Genomic DNA, 18,707 nt, shown 5'->3' on the forward strand with positions numbered 1-18,707 from the left:
TCTATAATTCTCTATGAATTATGTTAATTATTATGATGGGTGCTTGATAACATATTATGATGGATTTTGTGCAGTAAAAAGGATAAAGGAACTAAATGGGGAATTAAAAAATTAACATTAAAAATATTGCAATTATGGCAGTATAAGCTGGCTATAATTTGAAAGGGACAGCAATTACGGCGGTTACAACCGCTACAATAAGCAAAGTAAACAGTCGTTCTTAAATATGCTTATTGCGGCGCTTTTATCTGCATATTGCGGCGGTTAAAAAAACCGCCGTATTAAACCTTTTGGCGGGAGCGATTATGGCGGGTATGTAGGCCACCATTAATGACAATTACGGTGGTTCTGAACCGCCGCTATACGCAAATTTTGCCGCCGCAATTACCCCAGTTTTTTGTAGTGAAGAAATGGGGGCGGGGCTGGGGTTTTAAAAAGGATATGTGACTGACTGTTTTATTCGCAACATTAAAAAAATAATTTGACTAAAATTTAAATAAATTTGTGTCCGTTTCGGTCGCAAGTGGTCAAATAAAATTATTTGACTTTTAGTTTTCGACTGAATCCGTCGCAATTTTTCATCCCGGATTTTTGCGCCAAATATTGCGACCAATGTTGTCGGAAAAATAGTCGAAAGAATTAAAAAAAAATATGACAAATATTATTTTTGAAAATTCCGACCGAAGCAGTCAGAAATTTCCGACTAATTTTTTCGGTCGAAAATTTTCAGTCGCAAATCAGTTGTTTTTAGTAGTGTTACACGAATAACTATATGTTGCATTTTCAATAAAGATATCAATATCGACAACAAGAATTCTGGTTATGGCAGAGTAACCAAAGCAATAGAAGGAAATATATACAAAAAACACCGTCTATAAAGAAGTGTTCGGTAAGATACCATTACATTAGATACCTTTAAACTACAATACATAATTATCTACTTAACATGACTAAAATTGATCATTTATGTAAGTTCTGGTGATGTCCTTTCATTTTGAATTCACATACTATGCTAATGTAACAATATTTGTTGGCATTTAGATGATTGTTGTAGTATTATATATAAACTTTCTCTTATTAATTAAATTTTATTGTTCTTTCATAGAAATAAATATTAAAACCATCATGTGACATTATTAACGTACAACGCGCGTTTATAGATACTAGTTTAGTATACGTGCATTGCACGTGTGCCTCACGTCAGGTAAATATATGTGCAAGAACAATGTGTTTGACTATAGATGCTTCATCCCGATTTGTATTTTTTTCTTATCAATTTAGCATTGATATATTTGTGATAATTTCTATATAACCTAATTTTGTATTACATTTTCTATTGTTGTAATTTCAAAGGTAAAATATTTAGAAAAATAATATGGAAAATTATAGTTTTCGGATAAGAAAAATGAATCTAGTTATCTGTAACGACCCGGCCGGTCGTTGTGAGAATTTAAGTCTCGTTCGGCGGTATAAGGCCTTGAGCAGCTTCGTATTATGTGTATTGACTTGCGTGCGTGTTTGAATTCAATTTCCGGATGATTCGAAGTGATTGGGACACTTAGTCCCTAAACAGAAGCTTAAGCCTTAAGATTTTGACCGTAGTCGGAACTGTGTGAAGACGACTCCGAAATAGAGTTTTGTTGGTTCTGTTAGTTCCGTTGGCTGATTTTGAACTTAGGAGCGTGTCCTGACAGTGAATTTGAAGTCTGTGGCTGATTTAGGCTTGAAATGGCGAAAGTCCAATTTTTGGAGATTTTGACCGGAAGTGGACTTTTTGATATCGGGGTTGGATTCTAATTTCGGAAGTTGGAGTAGGTCCGTAATGTTGAATATGACTTGCCTGCAAAATTTGACGTCAGTCCGGGTTGATTTGATAGGCTTCGGCATCGGTTGTAGAAATTTGAAGTTTCAAGTTTATTAAGTTTGAATTGGAGGGTGATTCGTATTTTTAGCGTTGTTTGATATGATTTGAGGGCTCGACTAAGTCCGTATGGTGATTTAGAACTAGTTGGTATGTTTGGTTGAGGTCCTGGGGGCCTCGGGTGTATTTCAGATGCTTAACGGATTGATATTTGGACTTGTGTAGTTGTTAAAGCTTTCAAGCTTCTGGTGTAATCGCACCTGCGGTGGGGTGGCCGCAGGTGCGGACTCGCACATGCGAAAAGAGGAGCGTAGGTGTGGTTTGGTCAAGTTTGGTCTGTGGGCGCAGGTGCGAGATTGGCTCGCAGAAGCGGAGCCACATCTGCGGAAGATGGAGCGCAGAAGCGGACGGGGCCTGGAGCGTGAGGATCGAAGAAGCGGAAGATATCCGCAGGAGCGGGCGCACAGGTGCGGCCCCTTGCTCGCAGATATGGACCAGCCTCCTTAAGTCATTTCCACACCTACGAGGGTAATTTCACAGGTGCGGCGTCGTAGGTGCGAACGGTGGTCCACATATGTGGTAATGCCTGGGCAGAACCCTTTTAAGCGATGCTTCGAGATTCTTTGGCCATTTTCTTCATTTTTGAGCTCGGGTTGGCGATTTCTTGAGAGCATTTTTGAGGGCTTTCGTGAGGTAAGTTCCTTGTGCTTATTTTGATCAATAATCTTGCTTCTCCAATTATTTTTTCACCTAGCTAGTGTGTATTTAAGGTGAAATTTGGGAGTTTGAGGCTAGGGATTTGAAGAGTTTGAATTTAAGTCTTGAGTGGACATTTGAGGTCGAATTTTGATAAATTTGGTATGGTTGGACTCGTGAGTGAATGGGCTTTTGATTTTGTAATTTTTGCGCAATTCCGAGACGTGGGCCCGAGTCGACCTTTTAGGACGGGTTTCTCATTTTTTGTTAAATTCTTTATTTTATTAATTAGATTAGTCTATTATAGTTGTATTTATGATATGTAATTATTTTTGGCTAGATTTGGGCTGGGCCATTCGGAGTCGGATAATCGAGAGAAGCATTGTTACCGATTGATTGAGCTTGGTTCAAGGTAAGTATCTTGCCTAATTTCGTGTGGGGGAACTACCCCTTAGGATTTGAGTCTCTATGCTAATTGTAGTCCGTGTACGCGAGGTGATGAGTACGTGCTCAAACTGATTTGTGAAAAGTTGACCTTTTAGGGTTTTTAGGTTCTTGTATTTGCTGAACATGCAGCTGTTTTGTTATGAATACGTTTCTTAATTACTGATTTCACCTCTACCTGCTTTAATTAGAGTTAATTGCTTCATGATCCACTCTTGTTGTTTATATTGATTCATCTATTCCTTAACTGAAATTGTTATCTCTTCTATTGTCATGTTATTTTTCCCCTAACTGCTTATCTTTATTTGAAGTTATAATTATCTCTTCTGTAATTGTTCATCCTTAATTGAGACTATGATTATCTTTATGCTGCTTATCCTTAATTGAATTTGTTGTGTCTCTTTCATAATTGTCCGACCTTAAAAGAAGTTTAGATATCCTATATCTTAGTTGACTCTCCTTATTAGGAATCATTTGACTTGTGTTAGCTCCCTTGTTGTTGAACTATACATTGCGGGCCGTTGTTACATATTACTTCCTTTCTTATTGAGATGTTCTTATTATGACTAGCATTCTCTATTTTGGCCACTCCTTGTGAATTAATTCCTCCGTTCCTTTGAGTTCTGGAATTTTTGAGTTAATTTATTTCTCGCACCCTTGTATTAGTGTTATTGTTGTTGTTTTACTTGTTGTTCTTGCATATTTACTTTGAGACTACGAGGCGGTACCTCGGGAGATCCCCTTGTCTTGCATATTTACTTTTGGGACTATGAGGCAGTACCTCGGGAGATTCCCTGTTGAGCATTTACTTTTGGGACTACGAGACGGTATCTCAGGAGTGCCCTTTGTTGACATCTCTTTGTTATGGGGTTGCACGAGGTTTCTACTGTGCTATTTTTATTATTCTTATTTGTACATGTAGTGTGACAAGGCGGGATACATATATGTGGGTTGTGCATGTGGAGAAACAAGATGGGAATATTACTATGCACGTGTGGCGAGACAGGGCGGGCATTTACTTTACTATTGCACACGTGGCGAGACAAGGTAGGCTATGTCAGGGATTGATTTGTGATGATTTGTGATGGCCTGGGGGTATTCTTGTTGTTGATATTTGTGTAGTGGTACACTTACCTGTGTGAGCTTTATCTTGTGAAAGTTGTGAGAAAATATTCTACGTGTTGTCCGTTCTTTTCCTTATGCTCACTAACTGGTATTAACTATGTTAGGACACTTGCACAAGCATACACGTAGTTAAGCACTCTTATCGAATAAGAGGTTTTCTTGATATTGTTGAGTATAAATACACACCCTTGCTTACTTGCCTTCTATATGAGAATGGTTTATTTGGCACGCGAGTTGTCAGTGCGGTTATGAGGTGTAATGAGTGCACAGGATGCCAAGTATTAGGGTTCAGGTATTAAGACCCGTGAGTTGTGTTTTGTCTGAGGTTCGGTACCTCGTGGAATTTGTTGACTAAAACCTTATGTGAAAGCGGTCGTCGTTTCTGAGTTATTATTTGTTCTTGTTGTATCTGTGATTTCGGATTTAGGTTGTGTTTACGCTCACCCTTCTATGTCATTATTATGGTATTCCACTGATGCTTCTTGTTGTCCTTTCCTATTGCAATTACTGTATTGTTAGTCATATCGCGTAGTCTTTATATAGATATTATACTCTGTTATTTCTATACTTATACTTTGTTCAGGTCATTTAGTCCAGTAGGTGTCTTGACTGTTCCTCGTCACTACTCCACTGAGGTTAGTCTTGATACTTATTGGGTATTTTCGTGGTGTACTCATACTACACTTTTGTACATTTTTGTGCAGATCCAGGTATTTCGAAGTCAGTTGATCATTAGCTAGCTGTGCGTATTGTTGCTGTGGACACTCAAGGTAAACCTGCTGCTGCGTTCGCAGGCTTCTGAGACACCTTTCTATTTTGTATTCACACTGTTTTACCTATTTCCAAACAATTGTATTTAGAAATTTGTAGCAATCTCTGTAGAGCTTATGACATGTACTACCGGTTTTGAAAATTTTAAATTTCATAGAGATTTCTATTTCAAAAGTTGTTAGATGTTATTTATTATTAGTGTTATTCAGTAAATGTTAGGCTTACCTAGTCTCTAAGACTAGGTGACATCACGATACCCAATGGAGGGGAAACTGGGCCGTGACAAGTTAGTATCAGAGCTCTAGGTTCATAGGTGCTACGAGTCATAAGCGAGTTTAGTAGAGTCTTGCGGATCGGTACAAAGACGTCTGTACTTATCTCTGAGAGGCTACCGAACTATTAGGACAGTTTCACTTCCTTCATTCCTATCGTGCGAGTTCATTAATCTCGAAGTTTGAACTTTTATCATTCCATTCTCTCATAGATAGTGAGGACACGAGCTGCAGTCACTGATGATGTTACCCCCGGAGCAGATGTCGCTAGGGGCAGAGGCAGAGTCCAAAAAGGAGCACGCGTCGTAGCTAGAGCATCTACCAGAGCAGCAGTTGAGGAGCTGCTAGTAGTTCCAGTTGGAGGGCAGGTACCGGAGACTCCTGTTGTTACCCCCAGACTTCAGGGGACCTTAGCACAGTTCCTGAGCATGTTTGGTACATTGGCTCAGGCGGGGTTGATTCCTGTTGCACCAGCTATTTCACAGACCGGGGGAGGAGCTCAGACTCCTACCGCCCACACTTCAGAGTAGAGAGTTCATGTTGGTCAGGTTCCAGGTGTCATGGCGACACAGCCTGTAGTCCCAGTTCAGCCCGTAGTTAGGGCAGCAGCATCTGAGGAAGAACAACTCAGAGTTGAGAGGTACAAGAAGTACCATCCTCCTACCTTCAGTGGATTGGCGATCGGTGATGCCCAGGGTTTTCTGGAGGAGTGTCACCGCATTCTCTGTATTATGGGTATTGTGGAGACGAGCAGGGTTGCTTTTAATATGTTCCAGCTCAGGGGAGCGGCTTATCAGTGGTAGCGGGCATACGAGTTGGGTAGCCCGGCTGAGTGAGCTTCACTTACATGGGTTCAGTTTTAAGAGATGTTCCTGAGTGAGTTTGTACCCCATTCCCTTCGAGGTGCATCGCGCGCGGAGTTTGAGCAGTTGCGCCAGGGCACTATGTAAGTGTCAGAGTATGCCGTTAGATTCAGTGATTTGACTAGACATACACCTCCTTTGGTCGCTACAGTTAGAGTGCGTGTACGTAGATTCATTGAGGGGCTCAGGCATGATATTCGTTTCAGCATGGCTTGGGAGTTAGAGTCGGATGTTTTATTTTGGCAGGTAGTAGGGATTGCTCGCCGAGTAGAGGGTATGTGGGATTAGGAAAGAGGAGACAGGTGAGGCCATGAGAGAGAGGACAGGCGAGGACAGGGAGGCAAGGAGGCCTCGTAGACCGGAGAGATCTATTGGACCTTATTTTGGAGGTAGGGTACGATATGGTAGAGGTTTTGTGGGACAGCCAGTTCAGTTTGCACTTCAAGCTTCGCACAGTGTTTCAGGTGCTCATGGGTCTCAGAGTACCCGTACCGCACAGTTCCCATAGCCATGTCAGCATAGAGGTTGCTTCGAGTATGGAGATATCAGCCACAGGGTGAGAGATTGTCATAGACTTCAAACAGGTGTGTCACAGCGGAGTATTCAGGCGAGTAGAGGGCACCCAAGAGGGGAAGACCCGACCCGTTGATGTGTTTCATATAGTAGGCGTGAGGCCACTGTGCTAGATGATGTCATACAGGTATACTTTTGATTTGTTACAGAGGGGAACCATTCGTATTTTGATTCGGTTTTGCTTATCGAGGCGAGTTCCCCTATTTATTGTCCCACATATGGGTGAGTTCATGACCTAGTATTATGTTTATGTGTTTTTCCCTATTGAAAGATTCTTTGAGTGATAGTCGTGACTATCTTTGTTTTAATTCATTATTGAAAGTTACTAGACTAAAAGTGAATTCATGTTGTCTATTATGGTAGGTTTGATGTGATTCCTGAGTAATTTGGTTACGATTTGTGATTTGATACTCTACCAGGGTGAGAGTTCAGTAAGTGTTGTGACTTTATTGGCAGAATTGAGTTAGTGAAAGATTTCAATTGGTATGATGTGTATTCGGCTTGTGATTCAGAGTTGAGGGTGAGACCCCCGCGATTCCATGTGATTTGATATATTTAAGCCGGGCTGCATGCCGTGGTAGAAGTTATATCAAGATACGATCCTTGTGATTTGCTCATATACTTTAATTTTTCCTTTTAAATTGATTTGTAGGATGGTACTCATAGAGAGTTGTGCCTGTCTGGCATTGTTTGATATTTCTCTTATGTGTTTCTCTTTACACATTCAGTCATTTTTCGTTCTGTGCCTCTTGAGTTTTAGCTTGCGGTGTGTATGCCCGATGGTGTTAGTTGTGACTTGTTGATCCGGGTGTATAGTTATAAGGTCTTCATTTTGCTTGCATCATTGTCAACATTGTAGAGGTTTGAAACGGGTTGCTAACGGATATGAGGCTAATTGCAGGTGCTGGTTTTGATTACGGGTAGCTATTGTGATCAGAAATGTTATAATTGGCCTATGTGTGGTGTGTCACGTTGTGTGGTTGTACCTTGCGGGTGTAGACATGAGTTGCCGAAGCTGGTTGAGACTGATACCGGGTATGGATTTAGAATCGGGTCTTTTGGAGATGAATGGAAGGTGAGAATTCTGACTCTAAGGCTTATCGGTGCTGGTAGAAAGGATAAATTACAGTTGAGATGGTGTCGTCAAGCTTATGTGGATTGGGGTGAAGTGGGGTCACCCATGGGTGTATATTGGAGATGTGTTTTCAGTGATTTGAAGACTTCGAGGCGATTCTTGGCACGTTCGAGGACGAGCATTTGTTTAAGAAGGGAAGGATGTAACGACCCGGCCGGTCGTTTTGAGAATTTAAGTCTCGTTCGGCATCATAAGGCTTTGAGCAGCTTCGTATTATGTGTATTGACTTGCGTGCATGGTTGAATTTAATTTTCGGATGATTCGGAGTGATTGGGACACTTAGTCCCTAAAATGGAAGCTTAAGCCTTAGGATTTTGATAGTAGTTAAAAGTGTGTGAAGACGACTCCGGAATAGAGTTTCGTCGGTTTCGTTAGCTCCGTTGGGTGATTTTGGACTTAGGAGCATGTCCAGGCTGTGAATTTGAAGTCTGTAGCTGATTTAGGCTTGAAATAGCGAAAGTCGAATTTTTGGAGATTTTGACCGGAAGTGGACTTTTTGATATCGGGGTCGGATTCCGTTTCCGGAAGTTGGAGTAGGTCCGTAATATTGAATATGACTTGCCTGCAAAATTTGACGTCATTCCGGGTTAATTTGATAGGTTTCGGCATCGGTTATAGAAATTTAAAGTTTCAAGTTCATATAGTTTGAATTGGAGGGTGATTCATGTTTTTAACGTTGTTTGATGTGATTTGAGGGCTCAACTAAGTCCGTATGGTGATTTAGGACTAGTTGGTACATTTGGTTGAGGTCCCGGGGGCCTCGGGGTGTGTTTCGGATGCTTAACAGATTGAGATTTGGACTTGTGTAGTTGCTGAAGATTTCAAGCTTCTGGTGTAATCGCACTTACGGTGGGGTGACCGCAGGTGCAGACTCGCACATGCGGAAAGAGGAGCGCAGATGCAGTTTGGTCAACTTGGTTTGTGGGTGCAGGTGCGAGATTGACCTGCAGAAGCGGAGCCGCATCTGCGGAAGATGGAGCGCAGAAGCGGACTGGGCCTGGAGCGTGAGGATCGCAGAAGCGAAAGATATCCACAGGAGCGGGTGCGCAGGTACGGCCCCTTGCTCGCAGATGCGGACCAGCCTCCTTAAGTCATTTCCGTACCTGCAAGGGTAATTCCACAGGTGCGGCGTCGCAGGTGCGACCGTTGGTCCGTAGATGCGGTAATGCCTGGGCAGAACCCTTTTAAGCGAGGCTTCGAGATTTTTGGCCATTTTCTTCATTTTTGAGCTCGGGTTGACGATTTCTTGTGAGCATTTTCGAGGGATTTCGTGAAGTAAGTTCCTTGTGGTTATTTTGATCAATAATCTTGCTTCCCCCTATTATTTTTTCACCTAGCTGGTGTGTATTTAAGGTGGAATTTGGGAGTTTGAGGCTAGGTATTTGAAGAGTTTGATTTTGTAATTTTTGCCCGATTCCGAGATGTGGGCCCGGGTCGATCTTTTAGGACGGATTTCGGAATTTTTGTTAAAGTCTTGATTTCATTAATTAGATTAGTCTATTATAGTTGTACTTATGATATGTAATTGATTTTGCCTAGATTTGGGCCATTCGGAGTCGGATAATCGAGGAAAGCATTGTTACCGATTGATTGAGCTTGGTTCAAGGTAAGTATCTTGCCTAATTTCATGTGGGGGAACTACCCCTTAAGATTTGAGTCTCTATGCTAATTGTAGTCCGTGTACGCGAGGTGACGAGTACATGCTCGGATTTATTTGTAGAAAGTTGGCCTTTTAGGGTTCTTAGGTTCTTGTATTTACTGAACATGCAGTTGTTTTGTTATGGATACGTTTCTTAACTACTAGTTTCACCTTTAGCTGCTTTAATTAGAGTTAATTGTTTCATGATCCACTCTTGTTGTTTATATTGATTCATTTGTGCCTTAACTGAAATTGTTATCTCTTCTATTGTCATGTTATCTTTCCTCTAACTGCTTATCTTTATTTGAAGTTATAATTATCTCTTCTGTAATTGTTCATCCTTACTTGAGACAATGATTATCTTTATGTTGCTTATCCTTAATTGAATTTGTTGTGTCTCTTTCGTAATTGCCCGATCTTAAAAGAAGTTTAGATATCCTATATCTTAGTTGACTTGTCCTTATTTGGAATCATTCGACTTGTGTTAGCGGCCTTGTTGTTGAACTGTACATTGCGGGCCGTTGTTATATATTACTTCCTTTCTTATTGAGCTGTTCTTACTATGACTAGCATTCTTTATTTTGGCCACTCCTTGTGAATTAATTCCTCCGTTCCTTTGAGTTTTGGAATTTCTAAGTTGATTTATTTGTCGTACCCTTGTATTAGTGTTATTGTTGTTGTTGTACTTTTTGTTCTTGCATATTTACTTTGGGAATACGAGGCGGTACCTTGGGAGATCCCCTTGTCTTGCATATTTACTTTTGGGACTACGAGGCGGTACCTCGGGAGATCCCCTGTTGAGCATTTACTTTTGGGATTATGAGACGGTATCTCGGGAGTGCCCTTTGTTGACATCTTTTTATTATGGGGTTGCACGAGGTTTCTTCCGTGCTATTGTTATTATTGATATTTGCACATGCGGCGTGACAAGGCGGGATACATATATGTGGGTTGCGCATGTGGCGAGACAAGGTGGGAACATTATTATGCACGTGTGGCGAGACAAGACGGGCATTTACTTTACTATTGCACATGTGGAGAGACAAGGTGGGCTATGTCAGGGATTGATTTGTGATGATCTGTGATGGCCTGGGGGAATTCTTGTTGTTGATATTTGTATAGTGGTACACTTACCTGTGTGGGCTTTATCTTGTGAAAATTGTGAAAAAATATTCTACGTGTTATCTGTTCTTTTTCTTATGCTCACTAGTTGGTATTAACTATGTTAGGACACTTGCACAAGCATACACGTAGTTAAGCACTCTTATCGAATAAGAGGTTTTCTTGATATTGTTGAGTATAAATACACACCTTTGCTTACTTGCCTTCTATGTGAGAATGGCTCTATTTGGCACGCGAGTCGTCAGTGCGGTTATGAGGTTTAATGAGGGCACAGGATGCCAAGTGTTAGGGTTCAGGTATTGAGACCCATGAGTTGTGATTTGTCCGAGGTTCGGTACCTCGTGGAGTTTGTTGACTAAAACCTGATGTGAAAGCGGTCGTCGTTGCTGAGTTATTATTAGTTCTTGTTGTATCTGTGATTTCGGATTTAGGTTGTGTTTACGTTTACCCTTCTGTGTCATTATTATGGTATTCCGCTGATGCTTGTTGTTGTCCTTTCCTATTGCAATTACTATATTGTTAATCATATCGCATAGTCTTTATGTAGATATTATACTCTGTTGTTTCTATACTTATACTTTGTTCAGGTCATTTAGTCCAGTAGGTGTCTTGACTGTTCCTCGTTACTACTCTACTGAGGTTAGTCTTGATACTTGCTAGATACCGCCGTGGTGTACTCATACTACACTTCTGCATATTTTTGTGCAGATCTAGATATTTCGAAGTCAGTTGATCATTAGCTAGTTGTGCGGATTGTTGCTGTGGAGACTCAAGGTAAACTTGATGCTGTATTCGCAAGCTTCGAAGTCACCTTTCTATTTTGTATTCACATTGTTTTACCTATTTCCAAACAGTTGTATTCAGAAATTTGTAGCAATCTCTGTAGAGTTTATGACTTGTACTATCGGTTTTGGGAATTGTAAATTTTATAGAGATTTCTATTTCAAAAGTTATTAGATGTTATTTATTATTGTTGTTATTCAGTAAATGTTAGGCTTACCTAGTCCCTAAGACTATGTGCCATCACGATACCCAACGGATGGAAAATTGGGTCGTGACATCATCTAAAAAACTTTAGGGTTATTCTCACCATTTCAACCCTATTTTGTTCCCTTCTTTTGATTCATCTGCTTATTCTTATATCAAAAAAGTTTATAAAACCAAATTGGCATGAGAACAATATAAAGCAAATATCAAATATATGAATAAAGTTACACATGAACATCAAAATACTAAGCAACATGGAATTTAGATCAATAACTAAATTAGAATTATTTAGGATTATGTCATCATGCCAATAAAAAAAATTAGAATTATTTTTAAATACATGGCACATCAAAAACAATCTAAAAGACTAAAAGAATTCATTCCTACTCACTTTGCGCGTATACCACATATTAAGAAGTTTAGAACTTTAAAAAAAAATTATATAAATATTATTAAATTTTGTATACCTAACTGCAATTGTTAAGTGTCATTTAGAAAGTATTTTTAGCATTGGATGTTGACTAAAGAGTATAATAATTATAAATATATCTAATTATAGAATTTATTATAATATTTTATATTTTGGTACATATATTTTATAGTTTGAATCTTTGATTAAAGGCTAACGACATACTATTTTATACCCGGATTAAACATAAATTTTCACAAAATAATTTCTCTATTTTTTATTTTTACTAAGATAATTAAATTATATAAACTAATTGGTTTTAATTTTATGACTAATTATATATCTGTAATGAAGAATAAAAAAATCGAAGGAGAGCCGATTGACACTATCTAATTTAGTTATAGCTTCCTACTAATTAGTTTTTTTCACTTTCATTTTTTAGTTAAAGATAGTTAAATTATATAAAACGAATTAATTATAATTTTATACAACGAATAATTCAAACCTACAGCAAATAATAGTTATGGTTTTACTTATTCTCTGTGAATATTTTTATTTTTGGTATTATATCACGTAATTAAAATAAGGAAAGGATCTAATGCGCAAGATTTAGTTGAAATATTAAATAAATTTCCAATAAGATGTATGTGTTTGCATTAGTCTTTGTATTTTTAAAGTAGCTTGAGATTGGTATCCGTAACTTTCAAGGTATTGCGATTCAAAAGAATTTTGAGATTAAATCCAACACTATATAATTTTTGTGGTGTGTTATTTTAAATTCAAGTTAATCGTGCTTTTTTTGTTTAGTTTTATAATTATATAAATCTGATATTTCCCTTTTTATCTAGTTTCAATTTGTAAAATAAATGCTAATATATGAATGAATAGGCATATTTTACCTAAGAACCAATCATTTAAATACTCAAACAAAACAAAAATCAATCATACATATTATTATCTAATTGATGTAACATAAATTTGAATTTTAAAATATAGCTCATAAAAGATGCTCTAGTTTTACCACCATATTAATGACGTAAAGTTTCCACGTACACTTTACATTTTTACGTCCACATGTTACACAATTTATTTTTGGAAAGGATTTGTATTAGTTATTATTTTTATTTTAATTGCATTGAAAGTCCTAAATATTTGGACTTCTTATATAGTACTATTTTAAATAAGGAAGGATTCAATATACAAAATTTTAAGTGATTATAAGATCCTAAATATATTAGGTAAATAATTAAATGACTATTTTATCCAATGTGAATCTATTTTAAAAGGATAAAAAAGTCGAACGACATTTCGCTAAGAGCTTTCGTGCTTTTAATATAGTATAGATATAGATATAGACCAGTAAACAAAAATAAGAGTAAGTTTCGTGCCTCCGTTTGCATTCATAGTGACAAAATATTAAAACTGACTTGGGTTTATAGCCCAATATACTGGCTCAAAACGCCAAACTTAAAAGAAAAAGGTAAAAATTTGCTGGGTTGATCACTTTTTTGGGGAGACTATTAGAGTTTAGCCATATTTTAAATTGTAATGGCAAAATATAAATATTCAACTTTCAAAAGTCGCTCCTCGAATTGTTCCCTATTTTAGATAGGGGTATATTTGTCTCAACTTGTATTTTTGTAATAATAAGTGGAAACTTTGTCAATACAATTTGAAATATGGCTAAACTCTAATAGCCGGCTTAAAAAGTAGCTATTTACCAGAAAAAGAGACATAAGATACGGGCTTTAAATTGGTCAGACACTCGCCTCATCAAACAATTACGCTATATTTATCATTCGTAGCTATACTTTCAGTAAATTTATCATTCATAACTATATTTGAATTTTATAGCAAATCCATGAAATAAGAGATTAATTATTTTGAACTGGAACAAGAGAGCAACAATCTCGCGTAGCTTAGTTAGTTAGAGTGCTAGTAGCAAAGCCATGTATTCGTTGCGCGTTTGAATACGAGTGATACAACTTTGTAACACTTGAACAGTAGCTACGAATGGTAAATAAGTAAATTATACTTATTAAGTTCTAAACTACAGTGGTTTATGAAAAATCCTCCTTTTTATTTCCTTTTTTTCCCCATAATTTGAAACCTCATCTCAACTATTTCATCTTTTCTATTTTAGACTGTTCCAAAATTTACCCTTTTTAGAAATCAACATTATACCATTACTCTTCAATCAAAAAAGTTGTCTGCGAGGTATTTTGATTCTTAACAATATTCAACTTCTTTAAAAGATCAATTTATCTCCCAATTTACCGACTTCCATTTGAATATAACATCTTTTTTCTACTCGTCTACAAAATAATTGCAGCAATTGAAATGGATCACAGAGAGTATTGTAGTTTTGAATATATTGGGCAAATGGTTTCAGTAGTGAGAAGGGATTTAGACTTAAGAGTACTGCTGACAACCAACATAATCTTGATCTATTATTTGTTCATTTTGGTCGACTTGATGATACTTAATTAAATCTCTTACATTAATGTTTTCTTTTGATACATAATCTAGTAGGGAAATCTTGAGAGGTAAAGAAATATTGAGCATGCACATAATCTCATAACGATTACTTAAATGAAATCATGGACGTGCGAAAAATGCATGAACTACCTTTTCCATACTTTGGGAGTGCACAAGGAATGTGTGTTGATTTCTGTTGAACTTTCACCTTCTTATGCTTGGATTATAAAACTATACTAAATAACCTAAAAGGAAACTTCAATATATAACAAATGAATAACGAAAGAATTCTCTCTTTTGCATCATCTTTACCTTCGTTTTGTGCATTTGATATCTTTAAAAACGATTCATGCAACATGTGAACTAAACTTCCTTTTCAACAACACACGAAGGGAGATTATTAGTTGATGATCATGAAATTGCCTTCATCTGAAAATCGTTTATCCCTTGAATTTCCAGCCGATGCATCAACAAGCGAACAATCTACTTATGATCAAGAGACTACATCAAACTTTTGGAACTCACCACTTGGACTAATTAATCCGACCCTCATTCGTATGGTTAGCAATCATTAATTACTTGTCACTTTATATAACGATGTATTCATACACGCATCTAGCATATAAGCAGTGGATGCATGTGTATTACATATCTGGCGATAGAAAAAGTTATAAATTTTATAAATATGTAGTATTTATATTAATAAGAGGTGCACACACTGTTTTAAAATTCTGGATCCGTATCCGCGAATTTTACCTTCAAACTAGCAAATAACCCAAGCATGAAACTAAAGGGAAATTAAACACAATGAATATTTTTAATGTTGCAGGTTTTGGCAGAAGCATTGGGGACTTTTATGCTGATGTTTTGTATATGTGGGATAATGGCAAGCATGGAAATAATGGGTGTGAGGGCGGGGCTTATGGAATATGCAGCCACAGCAGCACTAACAGTAGTCGTTGTAGTCTTCTCTATAGGCCCCATTTCTGGGGCTCACATTAATCCTGCTGTCACATTAGCATTTGCAGCTGTTGGTCATTTCCCATGGTCCAAGGTTTTGTATCTCAAGCTTTTATTTTTATCCTCTGTTTCAAGAAAAAAAGTAGCCGGTATATTAAGTTTCCGCTATGCTCGGGATCTGGGGAAGGATTGAACCATATTAGTTTGATGTACGCAACTTTACCTTGTATTTTTGCAAGAGCTTGTTTCCGCTGCTTAAACTTGAGGTCACTTGGTCACATAGCGGTAACTTTTAGCATTGCGCCAAGGCTCCACCCTTGAGTGACCTAGTTTGGGAAAAAAAGTGAAGAATGGAGAGTAAAGTGGTCTAGTTTTTTCTTTTCCATTCTCTTCCTTAATTTCCATACATGGTATGTTAATTTTGATTTAAATTTGATTTTAGGTTCTTATTTTCTGAAATCATGAAAACTGTTTTGTTAAGGTTCCATTTTATGTAGTGGCACAAGTGGGAGGTTCTATATTGGCTACATATACAGGGAAATTGGTGTATGGATTAAAAGCAGAATTTGTGATAACAAGACCTCTCCATGGTTGCACTTCAGCATTTTTTGTGGAGCTTTTGGCTACTTTCATTGTTCTCTTCCTAACTGCATCATTGACAAATGATCCTCAATCAGTAAGATCAATTATACTAATAGCAAAAATTCCCTCTAATATATTTTGGATATTGTTTGTAACTTATCGTTATTAATCAAATATTATATTTTTTGTAGACAGGGCCATTGTCCGGATTTGTTGTTGGAGTGGCCATTGGACTGGCTGTACTAATTTCTGGGTAATTTTTCTTTGCCATTTACGCATGAGCAGATCTACATATCATGCAACAGGTGCAATCGCACTTACTACTTTGATTCAAACTTTATATACTATAGAAAAATTTTAAAATATATATTTCGTATAAATCGAAATTGAAACTTCTGCACTTAAGTGATGTAAAATGAAATTGTAACACACACTACACTTGAAACTCATATATATGTGATGATTTTTATTATTTATTGGAGAAAAGTATCTTACATTTTTTTTTGTTCTTGTTATTGTAAATATTGCAGGCCAATTTCAGGAGGATCAATGAACCCAGCCAGATCTTTAGGACCAGCAATTGTATCATTGAAGTTTGGTGGATTGTGGATATATGTTGTAGCCCCAATATTAGGAGCTGTTGCAGGAGTTGTCTTGTATCGACTTTTACGCCTTCAAGGCTGGTCTTGCAAACCTAATTCCACTCCAACAACAACTCATCAACATAATCCCCTTTAGCTAATATTTTTTAGTTTAGTAATATTGGTGGAAATTTTATACATAAAAGATGTAGGTTTGATTCTCAGGGTTCTCTTCCTCTTTAGCTCATGTAATAGAAAGTTATTAAAATTTTTGTATACATACCCTAATCAAAACATTCAAAACGACGTGGTTTCTGACAAGCTGTGTTCTTGAATAGTAACATAATTGTACGTTGGTGACCTCAAGAAAGTTGCCACTAATGGAAAAGGAAGCACTGAACAGCTTGAGTGCCCTATTGGATACATGTTTGTGTCATTTTGTCACCTTTTTGCCGTTCTTAGTAACAACTCAAACTAAAATGTATTGCCAACACGTCACTATACAAAACAATGAATGGAGAGGAGGTAAGAAAAAACTGGTTCTTCCATGCCCTCTGTACATACATACATACAACATAACGTTACGTTATATTATACGACAATGGCGTAGCCACGTAGAGTGAAGGGTGATCAGTTGAACACGTTTTATCGGAAAATTATACTGAATATATAAAAAATTATATAATATTAATACTATATATATATATATGTTAAGTTTTGAGCAATCTTAACGAAATTCTTAACTTTGTCATTGTATATACATATTTTAATTTGTTTTAGTTGAACTCACGAAACCTATTCTAAATCTTGCATCTGAACACACGCAAGCACTCATCTGTTCTAACCATATACGTTTCCCCTTCCTGTTTTTATTTCTCTTTGTTTTTCTTATCATTTTGACAAATACTCGCAACTAGAAAATATGATAGTTTAAAATGGCTGTAACTTGAAAAGTACAAGTAGTCATGCTAGCTTGTCCCAATTAATATATTACTCCAACAATCATCAAGGAACAAGTTGCTTCCTACCTATATTGAACTACTCTTCTGTTTCTTTCGATTAATTTTTAGCAGTAACTCATAAATATAAAGGTTCAAGTGCTCTGCCAATATTCATACTAACTTGTTATCAAATAATATCAATCAACATCTTAAAAATAATCAAACAACATCGTAATTACCTATATGGAATTAATTACTCTTTTTTGTTTAATTCTTTTATTATTTTGGAAAATAACCTGCTACTTAAAAGGATGATCCACACTTCATCATCATATAATAAATTGGAGACAAATCGGTAAAGGACACCTTATCTTCCATGCCATTTGTATAACTAATTCTTACGAATTGATCATCAAGAGCATGATATGATGACGACATAAACAGGTTTTTACTAAACAAAGTGGCTGACGTTAGGATGAAAGGCAAAATAATGCAAATAAGAACTCCAAAAAGTAAAGACAAAGAATCGTCACTCTCCATATGGTTTCCGTGAAAATAGCACAAAAGAGTAGCGAGTATACTGGTGGTATACCACTAACTTAGCTTACAAAACTTAAATATTAAAAATTACATAAAAAGTACTCCCTCCGTTTGAACCTATTTACTTTTTAGTCCGTGCCAAAAAGAATGACTTTTTTTCCTATTTGGAAACAATTTGTCTTTATACAATGATTTATAAGTTTAAAAGTCTTCTCTCTTTTTTTAAACTCTGTGCCCAGTCAAATAGGTTCACATAAATTGAAACGGAGGGAGTATATAAAATCAATGTTCATCTTTAACAATTATTTTAATTGTATGATATATAACGGGTTAGAGGGAGCATTGCAAGTAGAAATGATGGCTAAAGATAGTCCGACACTGATATAAATAATGTTAAATTGTGTTCTCAATCAACTTCTTAAACAATCAAAAAAAAACAATCTTGTAGCCGATCTCTATATATATTGAATTTATTTCTTTTTCTTTATTCTTTTATTGGGCACTAATTTAAATCGTAAATTGAAAAATTAAAATAATGCTTCATATATACTTCATCATCCACATATTAAATTGGAAATTTCAATGGAGAAAGGGGAAAAACAATTTCTTCCTTGGCATTTATATATGTAATTCCTCAAATTGAGCAAGAAAATGACATGTTAACATTAAGTTTTTCACTAAACAAACTGGCTTATATGTTAAAAGATCAAATAACACAACAACAATTC

The 18,707-nt window shown here is 36.8% G+C and overlaps 1 protein-coding gene across 1 annotated transcript; it reads left to right on the forward strand.

Moving 5' to 3' along the window:
- The first annotated feature begins 14,632 nt into the window (after positions 1-14,632).
- On the forward strand, positions 14,633-16,942 carry LOC104092344 (probable aquaporin NIP7-1). Its single transcript, XM_009597934.4, has 5 exons — positions 14,633-14,935; positions 15,205-15,429; positions 15,817-16,011; positions 16,109-16,170; positions 16,448-16,942. Exons 1-5 carry the CDS (start codon positions 14,783-14,785, stop codon positions 16,653-16,655), a joined length of 843 nt encoding a protein of 280 aa, XP_009596229.1. The 5' UTR covers positions 14,633-14,782; the 3' UTR covers positions 16,656-16,942.
- Positions 16,943-18,707: the final 1,765 nt, after the last annotated feature.

The sequence above is a fragment of the Nicotiana tomentosiformis genome, chromosome 9 (genome assembly GCF_000390325.3).
Source record: "Nicotiana tomentosiformis chromosome 9, ASM39032v3, whole genome shotgun sequence".
Classification (NCBI taxonomy): domain Eukaryota; kingdom Viridiplantae; phylum Streptophyta; class Magnoliopsida; order Solanales; family Solanaceae; genus Nicotiana; species Nicotiana tomentosiformis.

What these genes read in the sequence shown, in the direction of transcription:
- LOC104092344 (XM_009597934.4), top strand. Translation starts at nt 14,783, where the DNA reads ATGATCATGAAATTGCCTTCATCTGAAAATCGTTTATCCCTTGAATTT. An exon ending in GTCATTTCCCATGGTCCAAG is followed by an intron (nt 15,430 to 15,816) that starts GTTTTGTATCTC and finishes TGTTTTGTTAAG; the next exon opens with GTTCCATTTTATGTAGTGGC. An exon ending in CTGGCTGTACTAATTTCTGG is followed by an intron (nt 16,171 to 16,447) that starts GTAATTTTTCTT and finishes TAAATATTGCAG; the next exon opens with GCCAATTTCAGGAGGATCAA.